This window comes from Thalassophryne amazonica, chromosome 17 (assembly GCF_902500255.1).
Source record: "Thalassophryne amazonica chromosome 17, fThaAma1.1, whole genome shotgun sequence".
Lineage (NCBI taxonomy): Eukaryota > Metazoa > Chordata > Actinopteri > Batrachoidiformes > Batrachoididae > Thalassophryne > Thalassophryne amazonica.
The window spans coordinates 68,261,356-68,282,347 of NC_047119.1; the positions used below are offsets into that span (position 1 = coordinate 68,261,356).

The 20,992-nt window shown below is 41.5% G+C and overlaps 1 protein-coding gene across 1 annotated transcript in view; it reads right to left on the reverse strand.

Annotated features, from left to right (window-relative positions):
- smyd1a (SET and MYND domain containing 1a) overlaps positions 1-20,992 on the reverse strand; it is a 42,767-nt gene that overhangs the window by 8,739 nt on the left and 13,036 nt on the right. Inside the window, exons 2-6 of the mRNA XM_034192792.1 lie at positions 15,607-15,783; positions 12,757-12,970; positions 12,542-12,672; positions 11,090-11,128; positions 3,190-3,385 (exon numbers count right to left, since the gene is read on the reverse strand). Of these exons, the coding sequence (XP_034048683.1) occupies positions 3,190-3,385; positions 11,090-11,128; positions 12,542-12,672; positions 12,757-12,970; positions 15,607-15,783 (757 nt within the window). The remainder of the gene's footprint in view (positions 1-3,189; positions 3,386-11,089; positions 11,129-12,541; positions 12,673-12,756; positions 12,971-15,606; positions 15,784-20,992) is intronic.

A 20,992-nucleotide genomic window follows, 5' to 3' on the forward strand; every position in this document is an offset into this window, starting at 1 on the left:
GAGAGTGTGTGTGTGTGAGAGAGAGAGAGTGTGTGAGTGTGTGTGAGAGAGAGTGTGTGTGTGTGAGAGAGAGAGTGTGTGTGTGAGAGAGAGAGTGTGTGTGTGAGAGAGAGAGAGAGAGTGTGAGAGTGTGTGTGTGTGAGAGAGAGAGAGTGTGTGAGAGAGAGTGTGAGAGTGTGTGTGTGAGAGAGAGAGCGAGAGACAGAGATAGAGAGAGACAGAGTGTGTGAGAGAGAGAGCGAGAGACAGAGTGTGTGAGAGAGAGAGCGAGAGACAGAGTGTGTGTGTGAGAGAGAGAGAGAGACAGTGTGTGAGAGAGAGAGAGAGAGTGTGTGAGAGAGAGAGAGACAGTGTGTGTGAGAGAGAGAGAGCGAGAGAGACAGAGTGTGTGTGAGAGACTGTGAGAGAGTGAGAGAGAGAGACAGAGAGAGAGAGTGTGAGAGAGAGAAAGAGAGAGAGTGTGAGAGCGTGAGAGAGAGTGTGAGAGAGAGAGAGAGAGTGTGAGAGCGTGAGAGAGAGTGTGTGTGTGAGAGCGAGAGAAAATTAAGGTAATATTTTGCATGAACATTACTGAGTGGAATGGAGGCAAACTAAAGAAGCTTGAAAAACTTAAATAACTTGATAACTAATAACACCAAAACCTTTAAATTAAATTGGTTAAAATTAATTAACAGTGTAGAGGACAAAGCAAATTAAGTATACAAAACCACTTAATTAAATGCGTTGCTAAACCTGGGTTTGTCTGACTATAAATGCCTTGTGTGAACTCAGTGGCTGAGTTAGAATTTCTTTTAAAAACATGCAAATTGCTATTTTAGGGTTTTGTTTTGTTTTGTTTTTAAACTGAGCAAATAATTTGTTTTAGAGTGTGGAATACTCCAAAGAATATTTCACTTCTGTGAACTGATCCTCATAACGTGTAAAGTGAAATCAAAATACCAGCATGGCTGCAGCTTTGAACACTGTTACAAACAGCCCCGGCCTCCCCCTAATACCGTTATAACTGGTCTGCTGTCCCAATAAAGATCACAGCTTTGACCCCCTAAAACAAACAAAAAACATCACTCATTCATTTTATCTTAAATTTTCATCCTCGTTTCCACACCAGGAGCAACATTCGGGAATAAATCCGAGCAGCTCGTCAGCTGAGCTGAAGTGGATCCAGAGGAGTCAGTCCGCAGCTGGCAGAGGTGGATGCGCTCCTTTCCACCCCGCAGTAAAGCGCGCAGATCAGCAGCCTCCGTGACGTGTGCGCGCTGACAGTGTGAATGAAGCCTGACACGGTTTATCACGAGTCAGACAAACGACTCTCCTCCAACCGGGATGTGCAATTGTCATTAAACCACGAGAAAGATCTGATGTGCACCTCCATGCGCCTCCAAAAGGATCCCCGCCAAACTTTGGTGTCATTGATTTGATTAGTTTTGTCCCGTTTTAAACCTCTGAAGAGTTCTTCAACTTACTCCAGCAAAACACACGGAGACAAAATAAAAATAAATAAATATAACCCAAACGTTGTCGTCACCATCATCTCTTCCTGTCTGACTGACTGACAGCAGCAGCTGTAGCGTCACGTGTATCACTGACTGTAATCTAACGTTCCCGCATTTTTGTAGCAGGGGTTAAAATTCCGGCGCCCCAAAGCCATTAATTTTGGCAATGTTGATTTGCCAAATATTTATTAATTTTCCCTAGCAACTACATACAATTGGTTATTTCGCTGCACTTCAAGGGCGCTTGAATGATCGCCCAAGACGAGGAATGATACGTTCTCTGCTTCTGTCGGTGGAAATGCACTGTTGAATGAGAGTCACTTGGAGGAAGTGTTGTTTTAATCATTCATATTACATGCATATTACATGTAGGCACATACTACTAAGTAAAACTGACATTGATAATACTTTTTATATATATATATAAAAAATGACTTTTCCCCTCCATCTAGGAGGGCAGCGCCTGAGCGCCCCCTATGGGCCAGCTGCCACTGGAAATTTCCCATTGAAGGGATATACTGGCTTAGAAGTTGCTAAAAGGTTAATTTTGGGAAAGGTCAATAATTTAGGTCAAGGTCACTGGGGTCAAAGGTTAAATTTCCACCTGACAATGACTTATATTGTCAACCAGGAAATTCATTCCTAAAAAGTCATTATTGTATTTTCTGGACTATAAGCAACACTTTTTAATAATTGTTTGGCAGCTCCTGTGACTTATATTTCAAAGTGACATCAAAAATATACAGCATTATCATCTCTCACCACCAGATGGCAGTGTCTAGACGTATGACAACTGAAAGGTGCTCCTGCACACTGATCTGGACTAGGTAGAAGCACAAAAAGAATAATAAAAAGAAGGAGGTCTGAATGAAGAGGACATGCTGTGTCCTAAACTGGTCTCCCTTTACTGATTTCTGAGATCCAATTGTTTATGTTTGTGGCTCAAAAATTAATGTAATACCCAACTGGGGCATCTCATTGTGTGCAACCGCTGCTCATAGTGGTGCTGTAGAAACTTGTTACCAGTCAGGAAAATTTTGAACATGTTCAAATATAATGTGAGGTAGTGACATAATGATTCACGAAAGTGAATAATCTGATGTTATTTGTGCAGATAGAAGGTAATAATGCACATATTTAATTTTTATAGAGTCTTTGATTTTTATTTCATTACTCATCCTTGAAATAATTTCTTTTCTATATAAAAACTAACCTTCATACTACTCTGCACTCAACTTGTTTGGACTTTATGGGACAGCTGGAAAAGCAATGGAGGAGGAAGGCTAGGCTAAGGTAACGCTACCTGTATAATAATTTAAAAAATAGTTATTTTAAAAGGTTTATTTATATTTAGTGACTTTAACAAGCACATGCTTAACTCAATGTTGAAGCACTCGGTGCATCCGGGCATTTGAATAGATGCTATTCAGTGGGCAAAAGAAGCAGTCCTTTGTGCCTTCTACAATAATATTAATTAGTCTGTGAGCTTGTGCTTACTAACAGTGTTTGCATTTTAAACAATGGTCTGATGAAATTAATTTGGTTTTCGTTGCATGAAGTGGTAGCACCATTCCTTCATTTTTTAATACCAGCTTAGTCCTGTGAATAATAACTAATGATAACCATAAATGTAGTTTCTTCCATATGTTGTCTTTGCTGTTTTTTAATGTCTTTGCATTTGCAAACCGTCACTCACTTTGTTTCCGTCGCTCTGCACGGTGGCCATCATCAGATCGTCCTTGATGTGCTGGCTGCAGTGTTGACAGGTGCACTCAAAGTGGAATCGATCCTTCAGCTTCTGCCGGCGGTCAGCAGAGAGGTCGAGGAAGTCCACGTAGCTGACGGTCAGCTCCTCACCCTCTGCCACCTTCCTCAGAGCACGCAGCTCGATCCTGGTGACAGCACGTCAGGTCTGATTAGCGTTTTCAAGTTCCACTGCATGATCTCCACTGTGCAAAGGGTTTATGCCCACCGTATGCATCGAGTGGTGGCAGGAGCAGATCTACAAGGAGGCGTGGTCTAATGTCACACCACACCTCCACATCCTCTAATTATAATTTACTCACAGTCTGATGATGTGGGCAAAACTTCATATGACTTCATATTGGTTCAGGCCAACAACAGAGTTAAAACCTGTCTGTGTTCTAAACGAACGAGCTGATTAATGACCAGCGACTGTATTTAAAACAAGGGATTCTGAGATGATCTCATGTCCATTAAGGTCACACATGGCCAAACATTAATTTATTACTGCAGCTATGAAGCACTGAATCGGCGCATCTCCAAATCAGTAAAGTTTCAGACTAAATAACTAAAACACAAAGTCACTCTGGAGCAGACTAATAACTTTAAATATTGAAAACATCTTTAACAAAAGCATCTTGTGGGCTTTTGTAAACCCACAAGATAAAGATATCCCCACAATATAACCCCATAAATAAAACATGAAAACTAGATACAATCTGAACACTGGATTCTCTGTTTTTTTAACTTGATTTTTAAAAAAAATATCTTTGACTGTAAATTATTGATAACATTGTCTCATATGAAGCACAGATTTTAATGTAAATATTTTACATTTTAATTAAGTTAATATTAACATAAATATTTAAAAATGATTTCTAAATGTTTCTGTTGAACACAGTGGCAAAATGCACCCCAAATCACAATCCTTCTTATCACTCAATTATTGTTTTTTACAGTCTATGATTCCTTGCACTTTTTTCATAAAAGAACTAATGATATAAGGAAAATTGATGGGTACCAAGTGGAAGGAGAGCAAGACCAGGAGCACTGGCGACGGTTCTACCATGGGGTCTAGGGGTAATCCTGAAGGAAGTGTCGGGTTCAAGATCCACCAGTGCCCAATCTCTTTGTACACCAGAAGTTGTGTCATAAAGGACATCCAGTGTACAACTAGTGAAAAAATCAACATGTGGATCCACACCGGACCTGATGTGGAGACCCTGAGCACAATGGGAGCAGCCAAAAGAATCACAGTTAGAGGTTAAGAGAGTGTCATATAGTGATGAGTGAAAGTGAAGGAGTGATCAATCAATATCATCAGTGCATATGCCCTGCAAGTGGGATAGGACAGAAGAGAAAGAAGACTGTTGGAGTGAGTTTGATGAGGTGGTAGAGAGTGTGCCCAAAGAAGAAAGACTGGTAGTTTAGTATTGCTGGAGGTGGGAACCGAGGTGATGAGGAGGTGAGAGGAATTGAGAAAGGGAGATGGTGGCTGATTTTTCAAAAGGATGGGTGGATATGTATTTTTAGAAGGCAGCAGATCCAATCCAAAATCAGAAAAAAATGGGATGGTATGGAATATGCATATACACTCAACAAAAATATAAACGCAACACTTTTGGTTTTGCTCCCATTTTGTATGAGATGAACTCAAAGATCTAAAACATTTTCCACATACACAATATCACCATTTCCCTCAAATATTGTTCACAAACCAGTCTAAATCTGTGATAGTGAGCACTTCTCCTTTGCTGAGATAATCCATCCCACCTCACAGGTGTGCCATACCAAGATGCTGATTAGACACCATGATTAGTGCACAGGTGTGCCTTAGACTGTCCACAATAAAAGGCCACTCTGAAAGGTGCAGTTTTGTTTAATTGGGGTGGGGGGATACCAGTCAGTATCTGGTGTGACCACCATTTGCCTCATGCAGTGCAACACATCTCCTTCACATAGAGTTGATCAGGTTGTCAATTGTGGCCTGTGGAATGTTGGTCCACTCCTCTTCAATGGCTGTGCGAAGTTGCTGGATATTGGCAGGAACTGGTACACGCTATCGTATACGCCGGTCCAGAGCATCCCAAACATGCTCAATGGGTGAAAATGTCCGGTGAGTATGCCAGCCATGCAAGAACTGGGACATTTGCAGCTTCCAAGAATTGTGTACAGATCCTTGCAACATGGGGCCGTGCATTATCCTGCTGCAACATGAGGTGATGTTCTTGGATGTATGGCACAACAATGGGCCTCAGGATCTCGTCACGGTATCTCTGTGCATTCAAAATGCCATCAATAAAATGCACCTGTGTTCTTCGTCCATAACAGATGTCTGCCCATACCATAACCCCACCGCCACCATGGGCCACTCGATCCACAACACTGACATCAGAAAACCGCTCACCCACACAACGCCACACACGCTGTCTGCCATCTGCCCTGGGCAGTGTGAACCGGGATTCATCCATGAAGAGAACACCTCTCTAACGTGTCAAACGCCAGCGAATGTGAGCATTTGCCCACTCAAGTCGGTTACGACGACGAACTGGAGTCAGGTTGAAACCCCGATGAGGACGACGAGCATGCAGATGAGCTTCCCTGAGACGGTTTCTGACAGTTTGTGCAGAAATTCTTTGGTTATGCAAACCGATTGTTTCAGCAGCTGTCCGAGTGGCTGGTCTCAGACAATCTTGGAGGTGAACATGCTGGATGTGGAGGTCCTGGGCTGGTGTGGTTACACGTGGTCTGCGGTTGTGAGGCTGGTTGGATGTACTGCCAAATTCTCTGAAACGCCTTTGGAGATGGCTTATGGTAGAGAAATGAACATTCAATACACGAGCAACAGTTCTGGTTGACATTCCTGCTGTCAGCATGCCAATTGCACGCTCCCTCAAATCTTGCGACATCTGTGGCATTGTGCTGTGTGATAAAACTGCACCTTTCAGAGTGGCCTTTTATTGTGGGCAGTCTAAGGCACACCTGTGCACTAATCATGGTGTCTAATCAACATCTTGATATGGCACACCTGTGAGGTGGGATGGATTATCTCAGCAAAGGAGAAGTGCTCACTATCAAAGATTTAGACTGGTTTGTGAACAATATTTGAGGGAAATGGTGATATTGTGTATGTGGAAAAAGTTTTAGATCTTTGAGTTCATCTCATACAAAATGGGAGCAAAACCAAAAGTGTTGCGTTTATATTTTTGTTGAGTGTATATATATGCTATATTTTTATCTGTATTTTATGTTATGTTTTATTCTCTTGTAGGTGCTGAGAGTATATAATATCCCAGTTTTGGTTAAGTACATCTGTCCATCCATCCATCTATCTAGAGTAAAAATATAAAATACTGATAAAACCAAAAACATAAAAGCAAAAATATAAAACTAAAAATCATTTTAAAAGACAGCGAACATTGTGATACAGAGCACAGAGTTGAAGGTGGAGGACAGAGTGATGTGTAAGAGCAGAAGAAGGTGAACACAGATGGAATATGTCCTGTACCGGAGATGCATCCTGAAAGAACCTAGAGACAGTGAGGTGGTCTCAGTGGACACTGCAGCCAGACAGCAGTTAGCAAGATGTCTTCACAGGAGAAGATGGTTGAAGCAAGGTTCAGAAGGACTGACTTGGGGAGATGGTGGGACAGATGGTGAGGATGACTGGACAACTACTACAGAAGTAGTGAGAAAGATAATGCGGAAGTACTGGGTGTGAAATCTGGACAAAACGAAGGAAGACAAGGAGACTTGGTGGGGGAAAGGAGAAAGGTGAAAAAAAGGTGTAAGACAGTTATACGAGGTCTATTAGAAAAGTATCCGACCTTATTATTTTTTTCAAAAACTATATGGATTTGAATCATGTGTGATTGCGTCAGACAAGCTTGAACCCTCGTACGCATGCGTGAGTTTTTTCACGCCTGTCGGTTGCGTCATTCGCCTGTGGGCAGGCTTTGAGTGAGCACTGGTCCACCCCTCCCGTCGGAATTCCTTTGTCTGAGAACTTCCTGAGAGACTGGCGCTTTGCTTGATCAAAATGTTTTCAGAAACTGTAAGGCACATCCAAGTGGACACCATTCGAGACATTCAGACGGTTTTCGGTGAAAATTTTAACGGCCGATGAGAGATTAAGGAGTGTTACTATTGCTTTAAGGACAGCCCACAGCGCTGGACGGCACGCCGCGCCCCAAGCCGCCGTCGTCAGCCTGTTTCGAGCTGAAAACTTCCAAATTTAAGCCTCTGTTGACCCAGGACGTCGTGAGAGCAGAGAAGTTTCAGAAGAGGTCAGGATCAGCAGTTTATCCGGACATTCCACTGTTAAAGGAGATTTTGTAATGAAAGACGTGCGGACGGATTCGCGTCGGCATCAGCCGCTCATGGCGTGGCACCACAGCATAAACCGACTTCATTAACCAAGGCCACTGTTACTGGAGTTATGCACAGAATTGCAGCCGGCCCAGACTGTAATACAGCGAAGAGCCAGGGGTTGTCTGTGCCCACACAGATGGTGACCACACTGGGCATCCTGGCATCATGGGCATTCCAGTGTGAACTGGCTGATCAGTCAGGCGTGTGCCAGGCAACCTTGTGCCGAGCCATGCCACCTGTGTGGAACGCAGTCATCGAATGTCATCCAGGTACATTCCAGCATTACAGCGCATTTTGCAGCGAGCCGGTTTCTCGAATGTAATCGGAGCTATTAACTGCACACATTTTGCTATGAAGGCGCCATCACATGATGAATTTGTTTTTGTTAATCATATGGTGCACAAATGTGCATCAGGCTGGAGGCTGCACGGTGTGGGATGGGGGAGGCTGCTTGGTGGTTAAATAATTTATCTGTGTAATTTGTTCCTTACAAAAACCGGCACAGACACATTTGGGCATGTGTGCATTCAAATGTGTGTGTGTGTGTGTTTTATTTTATTTTATTATATGTTTTCTTTTTCTTGATGGTGAAACTGGAGCTGCAGAGCTTCTTAATGAGCTACATTCCACGTTCAGTGGGATGTACAAACCAAACGTGTGTGGATTCATGCCTATGCACACTTTAATACATCTGAATATATTTGTACTTATGCCTGATTCAGGACTTTGGCGCACGCCAACTTTTAGTAGAAAGTCAACACAAGTCTTTGCACAGGAGATCCCTGATCTCAACCAAACTGAACACGTGAGAGAGTGCGGATGAAAGTGTTTGAGCTCCATGGTTGATTATTTTATTTTAGGTTTTCCTTTAATCTGTCACTCATCTATGAGCAACATCAACTGTTTTGAGGCCCTATGTCAGGAAGACCTGTGCTGATTTTACATCTGAATTCTGACTTGATATTTGACAATATTTCTTTTGAGGAAGTGGTGGCTTTTCATTATTGATTTTTCATCATGATTTCTGTCCCATTTTCAAAATTGAGGAAATCTGGATTTGATTTATTGATTTTTAATCAAAACCAAAACTTTTATGTAAGGGCAGTTCTTACTATTACCTCCTAGTTCATATTTGATTACATACAATTGTAATGATTATTGCAGCTTACATTCGGCAGGGGTGGTGGTCAAGTGGTGAGCGCACTTGGTTTCAGTGCAGGAGGTTCCCGGTTCGAACCCCACCCCTGCCACATCTTTCCATGTAATGTGGAGCTTTGTCACAAAGTGTATCCGGTGTAAGGGCAGCACGGTGGATTAGTGGTTACCACTGTTGCCTCACAGCGAGAAGGTCGTGGGTTCAATTCCCGTGGCCTTTCTGTGTGGACTTTGCGTGTTCTCCCCATGTTTGCATGGGTTTCCTCCGGGTGCTCCAGTTTCCTCCCACATCCAAAGACATGCGGGTTAGGTGGATTGGAATCTTTAAATATTCCTAGGGGTGTGTGTGTGCCTGTGTCTGTGTTTGTCTGCGTGTGCGTGTATGCAACATGCGACTTCCTCTTCTCCCCCACCCCACACACACACTTTTCCAAAAAGCTCAAATTTCTCTGTTAAAATCTCAAAAATGTCTTGTTTGAAAGCCGAACAAGACATCCTGATTATTGCATATTGTACCCAATTATCTGCTTTCACCTACTTTTACACAAGATTACCCCCAGTCCACACCAATTAAAAATGATTATTGTTTTTTTGGGGGGGGGGGGGGTGTCACAAATTGTCACAAATTATTTAAACGTTAAAAACTTTTCTTACAGTGTTCTGCAACACTACTTTTACACCCAGTTTCAGGCATTGGTTGAGTGAGTTTTTATTTATTTATGAAAATAGTAGACGATCAGGTATCAAAAGTCGGTAATGGGAGACAAGCTAAAGATACTGCTGAAGATACAAATGATATTTGTATCTCAAGTCCCTGTCCACTAACTACAACCCCAATTCCAATGAAGTTGGGACGTTGTGTAAAATGTAAATAAAAACAGAATACAATGATTTGCAAATCCTCTTCAACCTATATTCAATTGAATACACCACAAACACAAGATATTTAATGTTCAAACTGATAAACTTGATTGTTTTTGTGCAAATATTTGCTCATTTTGAAATGGATTTCTGCAACACGTTTCAAAAAAGCACACAAAGTCCCAACTTCATTGGAATTGAGGTTGTATTTGATGTGGACACTCTTGGGACCCACTTTGTTGAACATTGTCAACTTATCACTCACCAGTGGTATCACAGCTGCTAGTTTTTAAACTGCATGCTGATAAAAGTACTCTTTTTGAAGTCTACTTGAGATCCAGGATCTCTTGTGATATTTAGGCTTGTTTCTAACTGATTTGCTCAAAGGTCTTTTATAGTTTCTAAGCAATCTACTGTGTAACATATTGGTTGAATAACGACTTTTTCCAAACATTTAGACTTTGCATTTAGTGTTCATTATTCCACTGCTTGTCTTGTGAGTGACATCTTGCTGGCTACAGATGCTGAGTCTATGTCAATTTACTGCTAATGGACTTAAGAGCAGCATTTCATACTGCTGATTGTTGTGTGTTGGTTGACAGATGATTAGATAATTTTGGTATCTTTGATCAGATATGTTCTTGGGTGATATCACAGATTCTCCCATAATAGCACTACATTAGAATTTTCTGCAGTGGAGTACCACAACTGTTTTCACTTTATATGGTGCCTTTGTATGCCGATGACCAACACCTTTATGTCCCACTGATGAGGACATAAATTTACATACACAGTTTTCCCCAAATTCAGGTTTCATTTTTTTAAACAACTTGTATTAAATCAGTAAGAATGTCTATTTTATATCTTTAATGTTATTAGAAAGCAAAAGTTTATTCTCGCATGTATCAGACATTTAATGAGTGCAAGTTTACACACTAAGATACAAATTAAGTGGGTGACCTTTGGTTGTATTTAAGGGCCTACAGTACCTGTAGAACAGGCTCAAAATAACACCCAGCAATTAACGAGCTTTTGTGCCAAAGGTCCAACATAACCTCAGATCACAACTAAGGAACTGTTGAAGTTGGAGGCATCAGAAAGAAATGTGATGCTCAGTCACCATGAATTGAAGGCTGGCAAACAATGAGGAAGCAAATAATCCAAAATCAACATAAAAAGTGAGACAAAAGTAAAAAAAAAAAAAGATCTTTTTTGTATTTAATGTCAGTTTTGTATTTGGGGCTCCGAACACAAGATACACTCCTTTGAAAATAGTTTCAGTTCACATAGTCTGGTTAATTGTCAATAACTTTTCTGCTCCTAAAAGAATAAACAGTATTGGTCTTTTGTTCAATAAAAAATTAAATAAAATCAAGCACACATCTTTTCAGTTTGTACGGTGCCTGTGGCGTGTAATTATCCTGAGACAGTAATTAAATAAATGTCAGAGATGCTGTAATACGTACCTCCTCTGAGAGTGCAGAGCAGAACTCACAGCTGATTGGCTGCAAAACAAAGTGACAGTTTGTTCAGGTCTGAATGAATTTTGCACAGTTTTAAAATAAGCACGAGTATAAATGAGTAAAAGCATAAATAAGCACAGATGTTTCCTGATCAACTCTTGATGCTTCATCATGGACTTATAATAATACTACTTCCAATAATAATAATTAGTAGTGATAGTATAATTCGAGCAGGGGTGGTGGCCAAGTGGTTAATGCGCTTGGTTTCACTTCAGAAGGTTCCGGGTTCAAATCCCACCCCTGCCACATTTCTCCATGTAATGTGGCGTTGCGTCAGGAAGGGCATCCGGTGTAAAACTTGTGCCAATTCAACATGCAGATCCACCTTGGATTTGCTGTGGCGACCCTGAGTGCAAACAAGGGAGCAGCTGAAGGGACTTACTTACTAGTGATAGTATAATTTGTACCTCATTCACCCCTTCAGGAAATTGTATCTTTGTCTTTATTATTATTATTATAATATTCTGTTTAGAAGTGTGGCACTTGAAGATGGTTTAGAAAATGGCACTTATTTTTGTTTTTTTTATTAAGAACATGATTTGCAAGGGTGGTGGCCAAGTGGTTCATGCACTTGGTTTCAGTGTGGAAAGTTCCCGGTTCAAATCTCACCCCTGCCACATTTCCCCATGTAATGTGGGGTTGCATCAGGCATAAAACCTGTGCCAGTTTAACATGCAGATCCACCTTGGATTTGCTGTGGCGACTCCGAGTGCAAACAAGGGAGCAGCCGAAGGGACCTACTATTAATAACACAATTTCAGAGTACTCTAATTTTTTTATGGAGGACTTCAGCTGAAACAGCTTATTTAATGTCTCGTCATTGTGGAATTTTTGAGTTGATGTCAGCAGAAAATGAGGCCAATGAGCAAGGATCTTGGAATAACGTGTTCTATCACCCCAAATATTTTTGCTTGAATGTTTGTGGTGGACGTGCCCATGGTAACGATTAAAATAATCAATAATTCAGACAAAAATTTTCTTCTGTTGTGTTGTTTTGGCTTTATTTTTCCTCCCTGTTAATACAAACATTTATCTTGAAATAAAAGTGATTAACATTAGCTTGACTGCAGAAAAAAAACATATCTCTTGAATATCATCCTTGTTCCAAGTAAAAAGTTGAACTCAAAAAACACCTAAAAATTGGGCACAAGTTGAAAAATCCCAGCGTGCTCCTTGAAGAGTCTAAACAACCCATTTGTGCTCTGCACCCGACGTTTTGCTCAGATCACATGCTTTGTAAATCCAGATGTAGAATTGGACAAAATGCACGTTAGACCATGAGCTGTAGATCACCAAGATAAAGCTTCCTGGTGGCATGTATGTCTCAGTCTGGGGCCATACGTGCCGACATGCATTCTACAGTTCTTCACCTGTTCCTGGTCATGAAATACTTACTTGCCGTGGTTGAGTATGATGGTGCAGTTGGGCCAGCAGTCATGGTTGACCAGGCACAAGTTTGGGAACAGACCCACACCAACAGCCTGCAGGCCTCTCTGGTCACTCACTGTGAAGCCGTTACACTGGATCTACACAACAGAACACACACCTCACACTGCTGCCTTCATCTGTAAAGCTTTCATGAAGAACACGTCACAACAAAGGGTTCATACAATGCCAAAGATGTGCGAGATGTATTCAGTCGAGTGCTGCTTGCTTCCATAAGACCAGTATTCCAAGAAGTTGTGCACGTCACTTTTCAGCTGACTGAGGCCCTCTTCTGAGAGATCATTGACATGGTCCACCAGCTGATCCACCGACACCAGCTGGCTGTCCGACACGACCCCCGAGTCCTTGTGTTTACGCCACATTATGCGAGCTGCCAGTCTGGAGAGATAATATGTGGATAGTCAGGACATGAGAATGTGAGAGTAATCAGTGTTCAGTCCAGAGCCGGAGACAGTCTGTCCACAAGTCACAGCAGCTTTATTCAAGATTGTTTTGCAAAAGCTAACTCGACATACTGTCAGACAGAGAGAAGGAAGACGTGTCTGCTTCAGCTACATTCACACAAAATACTTCTTGCAGGGTTGTGTGGACTTGTGACCATGTTATCTGAGTTTGAGAAAATGATCACTGCTGAACAGTCATAAAATAATAATTTAGTTATGATTTACCACACCTGCTTCTAATCCATCATCAATCCAACCTCTACTGACCATCCAGCAGATGGCAGACATGCTCAGAGGATTGTGGCAATTTCACTTTTAATTTCAATTTATTTTCATTTATATAGCACCAAATCACAACAAAGTTGCCTCAAGGCGCTTCACACAAGTAATGTCTAACCTTACCAACCCCCAGAGCAAGCACACAGGTGACAGTGGTAAGGAAAAACTCCCTCTGATGATTTGAGGAAGAAACCTCAAGCAGACCAGACTCAAAGGGGTGACCCTCTGCTTGGGTCATGCTACCGACACAATTTACAAAGCAATTCACAAAACGAATACACAGGAAATGTTGCCGGTGCACAAAAATCCTTTGGTGGTGAGAAAGATTGTCTCTTGATCAATACCCTGATGGGATGGTGAACAAGGAGAAAATCTACATCCAGGGTCGATCTTGAGATGCCTGTGTGTGGGTTTGTTTAATGTGGGAATATTGTTGTACGTTGACAAACACGCGCTCCTTGAAAGATCCTTAACCTGGTCCAGTGGCTGGGGAATCTGAGATGATCAGGGTCTGCAGCTATCGGGTTACAAGCCATCACCTCCACCGCATGATCCGCTGTTGAGGAGTTCTTGTTTCACCAGAGCCCCGATAGCTGTCTTGTGTTCAGGGTTCCTGTTGGACCTTTAAGGTCACCATATCGGCCACAGGGTGTCAGCTCTTGTGGTGGCTTGGCACAGAAAGCAGTTGGAGGCAAATGCAGACTCACAGAAACTATGGGTTGGGATGAATAAAAGGCTTTATCTGGTACACAGGAATTCAGACAATGAGGCAGAGGTATCAGGCAGGGCACAAGTAGAGACATGGTCCAAAAAACAAGCTGAGGTCAAATCCACGGCATCGAGGAGTACAAAAGACAGAGACAAAGGCAGAGTAAAAAAACAAGCAGTTGAAGTCTCACAGACTGCTGTGTAACTAGTTCTGAAGACTAAATTTGGCTCATAAATGGACTGCATTTATATAGCCATTTTCTGTCTGCATCAGATTCACCCTGATGTGAGGGTGCTGCCATACAAGGCGCTCACTACATATCGAGAGCAATAGGGGATTAAAGACCTTGCCCAAGGGCCCTTAGTGATTTTCCAGTCAGGCTGGGATTTGAATCGAGGATCTTCTGGTCTTAAGTCAAACACCTTAACCACTAGACCATCACCTTTCCTAAGAGGTTATGCTCATCTTCAAGATAGGACTTTTTCTCAGGACTTTGCATGGAATCTGGAGGGAGGACATTCAGACATGAACACAAGTGGTGACCTGAAAGGAAAGTGGGAGTTTGTCTGTAATCAGCCACAGAATGTTACTTGGGAATGTATTAGAGTCACCAGTGGAGAAGGTTGATGGAGGAGGTTGATATCTGAGAGGAGTTTGAATATCATCCACTGGAGTCGTAGTACATGGCACGATGGCAGTTTCAGGCTGTATAAGGGGTTGAGAAAGTGGGTGATCATGACGCTGAGAAGAGTCAAGGAGTAAAGAGGCGTATGTTTGAGGAATCTGTGATCAGCTCATCATTTGTGGTCTACTGACCCTATGCCTGCTTGCCAAGCACTTTGTTCTGCCAAATGTACACCTCATCCCAATGTAGTTATGGCGAGTGATGGCTTACACCTGACAGACGCCTCTGCCAATATGGTCCCATTCCTCCAGGTACTTTAAACACTTGTATAAAGGTGATCCTCCTGCTGGGATGTTTGACACCTCCAGTACCAGTGTTCTGTGTCTGGTTCTTCTGTTAACTAAGAACCCCCAAAAGGACCTGCAGTATTGGAGTACAACTCCTCAAGGTGGGTGGAAATGCGGTTCTCTTGTTACTGAAAACAATCTGTTTTAATTCACCTGGATTGTAACAACTAGGACTTTAGCCAGCTGACCTGAAATGCAACAAACAAACAAATCAATCTCAGCAAACCACTAAGACATTAATATTTATCAACCTGAACCTTGTGGTCAAATTAATTTGAACAAAAGTTCAGAACAGAACACAAGGAGACAACAAACTGTACAGATAATAACCGGTGCGAGACTAAATCATCATCATTATCATACTAATAATAATAATAAAGTGGACAACAAAAGGTAAGTAAGACATGAAATATAATAACCAACAAACAAGAAATAAAACCCAGAAATAAAAGGTGACAAAAACGGCAAATCAGAGAAACTGATGATGATACAACAAAGTGGTTGAAACGTAATGAAAATCAGAAACAACCTTTAACAAAAGGTGTGGAACAAAGAACAAACTGTGTGCACAGGAAGCAGGTGGATAACAGGGGGAACAGAGAGTTCCTTACCGAACGTTCTCGTTGGGGGCTGTAATGACCTTCTTGATGGCTGCACATTCCTGTTTGTGTTCATGCCAGCATGCAGTCTGGCAAGTGCGGTTGCAGTAGTGGGCAAACTTACACTGAGCGCAGCGGTGCAGGTTGGCCTGACGCTGGAAACAACTGTGGCAAACCTGAGAGGCCAAGCTGACAAGAAAACACACAAAACACACATCAATATGCAGCTGTTTGCCTGGTTGGTGGATGTAGTTTGACATCATGATGTTACCTCTGAAATCATGACGTGATCTTGCAACATGGAGTTTTCTTTAAAATATGCTGGCATTGGTAAAATAAACTGATAACATCTGACACATGTGGTTCCAGTGGAATGAAAACTTTGGCACCAATTCTCAAGTTGAACTGGTTCTTGATTCCCAACCTTATATAGTCCAGGTGTACAGTTTGAATGGGACAGACTTGTTGAAAGCCGACGAGCAGTGAAACAACAGTGAAGAAACTGCTGAGACTGTCCCAGAATACAACAACAGATGACGAACAGGCAGGAACAATGAACCGAGATGAGGAAAAAAACAACCAAATGAAAACCAAGTACTAATAATGAATGGTGTCTAATCATTATGACTAGGGGTGCTGCCAATGACTTTGGGCCCCATGTAAAGAAATCTTACTGGGCCACCCCCAATATTACTTTCAGTATTATAATTGTATTAGTGGCCTCTCTGGGCCTCCAGAATCCTTCTCCTTATTCTCCCCTTTTCGGCACCCGTTTATAACCAAATAAATAAAAATTACAAGACAGGTCTGTGAGGTAACAAATAAGATACCTGTGTGTAAATACAACAAAACAACACACACACACACACAGTTATTTTAATAATTTGGCCTTATTGGGTTTTTTTCAACTGCCACTCCTCTTTTATCTTGAAGTGACTGTGATACTCTGAACTGTGCAGTACGATGTGCACGTGCCATGCACTGTCCGTTCCAATACCGTTCATATTTTCAGATGAAATATTACAAAATTTCAACTTGATCCCACAGTTGTAGTGTAGTGAATCTTGACCCTTTCCATCAGCAGTTCCAAAGTCTGGTCCTTATGGAACCAAAACACACACATTTTTCAGCCTCTTCCTGCTCTGCCAAAAGCTGATTAGCTCAATCAGGTTTCTGTTTTCTCTTGACTGACTGAGCCTCTGTTACTGTCCTCTGTATCTTCTGCTGTCATGCTAAGCACATGCATATCCTTCCTAAACACATCCATAGGCCTCCTCTTCTCCTCCTGCCTCATACCTCCACCAGGCTCCCTCTCCTTCACACACGTACTCAGTCTTGCTTCTACTGATTTTCTTTTGCCTTCCCTTCAGCCTCCTCTCAACCTTGCTCCCTACTCTCTCCATGCAAACTCCTATCTGGTCTTGTCTGCTAACTTGTCCATCTTGATTGTTTACAAGGAATGGCACAGAGCAGATCCTTCATGTCATCCCACCTCCACCTCAAAGGCATCTGTCATTCCTACTTTGCATCGCACACTGTCCTTGTACATGTCCTGCACCACCCTCACATACTTCTCTGCCACTCTAGACTTGCTCATATAATACCACAATTCTTCTTGTGTGAAGCATCTTGAGACAACTTTGTTGTGATTTGGCAGTATATACAGTAGTGTTCAGAATAATAGTAGTGCTATGTGACTAAAAAGATTAATCCAGGTTTTGAGTATATTTCTTATTGTTACATGGGAAACAAGGTACCAGTAGATTCAGTAGATTCTCACAAATCCAACAAGACCAATCCACAAGCATTCATGATATCTACACTCTTAAGGCTAAGAAATTGGGCTATTAGTAAAAAAAAAAAAAAGTAGAAAAGGGGGTGTTCACAATAATAGTAGTGTGACATTCAGTCAGTGAGTTCCTCAGTTTTGTGGAACAAACAGGTGTGAATCAGGTGTCCCCTATTTCAGGATGAAGCCAGCACCTGTTGAACATGCTTTTCTCTTTGAAAGCCTGAGGAAAATGGGACGTTCAAGACATTGTTCAGAAGAACAGCGTAATTTGATTAAAAAGTTGATTGGAGAGGTGAAAACTTAGATACAGGTGCAAAAAATTATAGGCTGTTCATCTACAATGGCCTCCACTGCTTTAAAATGGACAAAAAAAAACAAACAAACAAAAAAAAAACAGAGATGCGTGGAAGAAAATGGAAAACAACCATCAAAATGGATAGAAGAATAACCAGAATGGCAAAGGTTCACCCACTGATCAGCTCCAGGATGATCAAAGACAGTCTGGAGTTACCTGTAAGTGCTGTGACAGTTAGAAGACGCCTGTGTGAAGCTAATTTATTTGTCCCTCTGTTAAATAAAAGACGTGCAGAAGAGGTTACAATTTGCCAAAGAACACATCAACTGGCCTAAAGAGAAATGGAGGAATATTTTGTGGACTGATGAGAGTAAAATTGTTCTTTTTGGGTCCAAGGGCCGCAGACAGTTTGTGAGACGACCCCCAAACCCCCAAAGCCACAGTTCACAGTGAAGACAGTGAAGCATGGTGGTGCAAGCATCATGATATGGGCATGTTTCTCCTACTATGGTGTTGGGCCTATATATGGCATAACAGGTATCATGGATCAGTTTGGATATGTCAAAATACTTGAAGAGGTCATGTTGCCTTATGCTGAAGAGGACATGCCCTTGAAATGGGTGTTTCAACAAGACAATGACCCCAAGCACACTAGTAAACAAGCAAAATCTTGGTTCCAAACCAACAAAATGAATGCCTCGCAGATGTGAAGAAATCAAGAAAAACTGTGGTTATACAACTAAATACTAGTTTAGTGATTCACAGGATTGCTAAAAAAGCAGTTTGAACATAATAGTTTTGAGTTTGTAGCGTCAACAGCAGATGCTACTATTATTTTGAACACCCCCTTTTCTACTTTTTTTTTTACTAATAGCCCAATTTCATAGCCTTAAGAGTGTGCATATCATGAATGCTTGGTCTTCTTGGATTTGTGAGAATCTACTGAATCTACTGGTACCTTGTTTCCCATGTAACAATCAATCAATCAATCAATTTTTTTTATATAGCGCCAAATCACAACAAACAGTTGCCCCAAGGTGCTTTATATTGTAAGGCAAGGCCATACAATAATTATGTAAAACCCCAACGGTCAAAACGACCCCCCTGTGAGCAAGCACTTGGCTACAGTGGGAAGGAAAAACTCCCTTTTAACAGGAAGAAACCTCCAGCAGAACCAGGCTCAGGGAGGGGCAGTCTTCTGCTGGGACTGGTTGGGGCTGAGGGAGAGAACCGGGAAAAAGACTTGCTGTGGAGGGGAGCAGAGATCGATCACTAATGATTAAATGCAGAGTGGTGCATACAGAGCAAAAAGAGAAAGAAACAGTGCATCATGGGAACCCCCCAGCAGTCTACGTCTATAGCAGCATAACTAAGGGATGGTTCAGGGTCACCTGATCCAGCCCTAACTATAAGCTTTAGCAAAAAGGAAAGTTTTAAGCCTAATCTTAAAAGTAGAGAGGGTGTCTGTCTCCCTGATCTGAATTGGGAGCTGGTTCCACAGGAGAGGAGCCTGAAAGCTGAAGGCTCTGCCTCCCATTCTACTCTTACAAACCCTAGGAACTACAAGTAAGCCTGCAGTCTGAGAGCGAAGCGCTCTATTGGGGTGATATGGTACTACGAGGTCCCTAAGATAAGATGGGACCTGATTATTCAAAACCTTATAAGTAAGAAGAAGAATTTTAAATTCTATTCTAGAATTAACAGGAAGCCAATGAAGAGAGGCCAATATGGGTGAGATATGCTCTCTCCTTCTAGTCCCCGTCAGTACTCTAGCTGCAGCATTTTGAATTAACTGAAGGCTTTTTAGGGAACTTTTAGGACAACCTGATAATAATGAATTACAATAGTCCAGCCTAGAGGAAATAAATGCATGAATTAGTTTTTCAGCATCACTCTGAGACAAGACCTTTCTGATTTTAGAGATATTGCGTAAATGCAAAAAAGCAGTCCTACATATTTGTTTAATATGCGCTTTGAATGACATATCCTGATCAAAAATGACTCCAAGATTTCTCACAGTATTACTAGAGGTCAGGGTAATGCCATCCAGAGTAAGGATCTGGTTAGACACCATGTTTCTAAGATTTGTGGGGCCAAGTACAATAACTTCAGTTTTATCTGAGTTTAAAAGCAGGAAATTAGAGGTCATCCATGTCTTTATGTCGTAAGACAATCCTGCAGTTTAGCTAATTGGTGTGTGTCCTCTGGCTTCATGGATAGATAAAGCTGGGTATCATCTGCGTAACAATGAAAATTTAAGCAATACCGTCTAATAATACTGCCTAAGGGAAGCATGTATAAAGTGAATAAAATTGGTCCTAGCACAGAACCTTGTGGAACTCCATAATTAACTTTAGTCTGTGAAGAAGATTCCCCATTTACATGAACAAATTGTAATCTATTAGACAAATATGATTCAAACCACCGCAGCGCAGTGCCTTTAATACCTATGGCATGCTCTAATCTCTGTAATAAAATTTTATGGTCAACAGTATCAAAAGCAGCACTGAGGTCTAACAGAACAAGCACAGAGATGAGTCCACTGTCCGAGGCCATAAGAAGATCATTTGTAACCTTCACTAATGCTGTTTCTGTACTATGATGAATTCTAAAACCTGACTGAAACTCTTCAAATAGACCATTCCTCTGCAGATGATCAGTTAGCTGTTTTACAACTACCCTTTCAAGAATTTTTGAGAGAAAAGGAAGGTTGGAGATTGGCCTATAATTAGCTAAGATAGCTGGGTCAAGTGATGGCTTTTTAAGTAATGGTTTAATTACTGCCACCTTAAAAGCCTGTGGTACATAGCCAACTAACAAAGATAGATTGATCATATTTAAGATCGAAGCATTAAATAATGGTAGGGCTTCCTTGAGCAGCCTGGTAGGAATGGGGTCTAATAAACATGTTGATGGTTTGGATGAAGTAACTAATGAAAATAACTCAGACAGAACAATCGGAGAGAAAGAGTCTAACCAAATACCGGCATCACTGAAAGCAGCCAAAGATAACGATACGTCTTTGGGATGGTTATGAGTAATTTTTTCTCTAATAGTTAAAATTTTGTTAGCAAAGAAAGTCATGAAGTCATTACTAGTTAAAGTTAATGGAATACTCAGCTCAATAGAGCTCTGACTCTTTGTCAGCCTGGCTACAGTGCTGAAAAGAAACCTGGGGTTGTTCTTATTTCTTCAATTAGTGATGAGTAGAAAGATGTCCCTAGCTTTACGGAGGGCTTTTTTATAGAGCAACAGACTCTTTTTCCAGGCTAAGTGAAGATCTTCTAAATTAGTGAGACGCCATTTCCTCT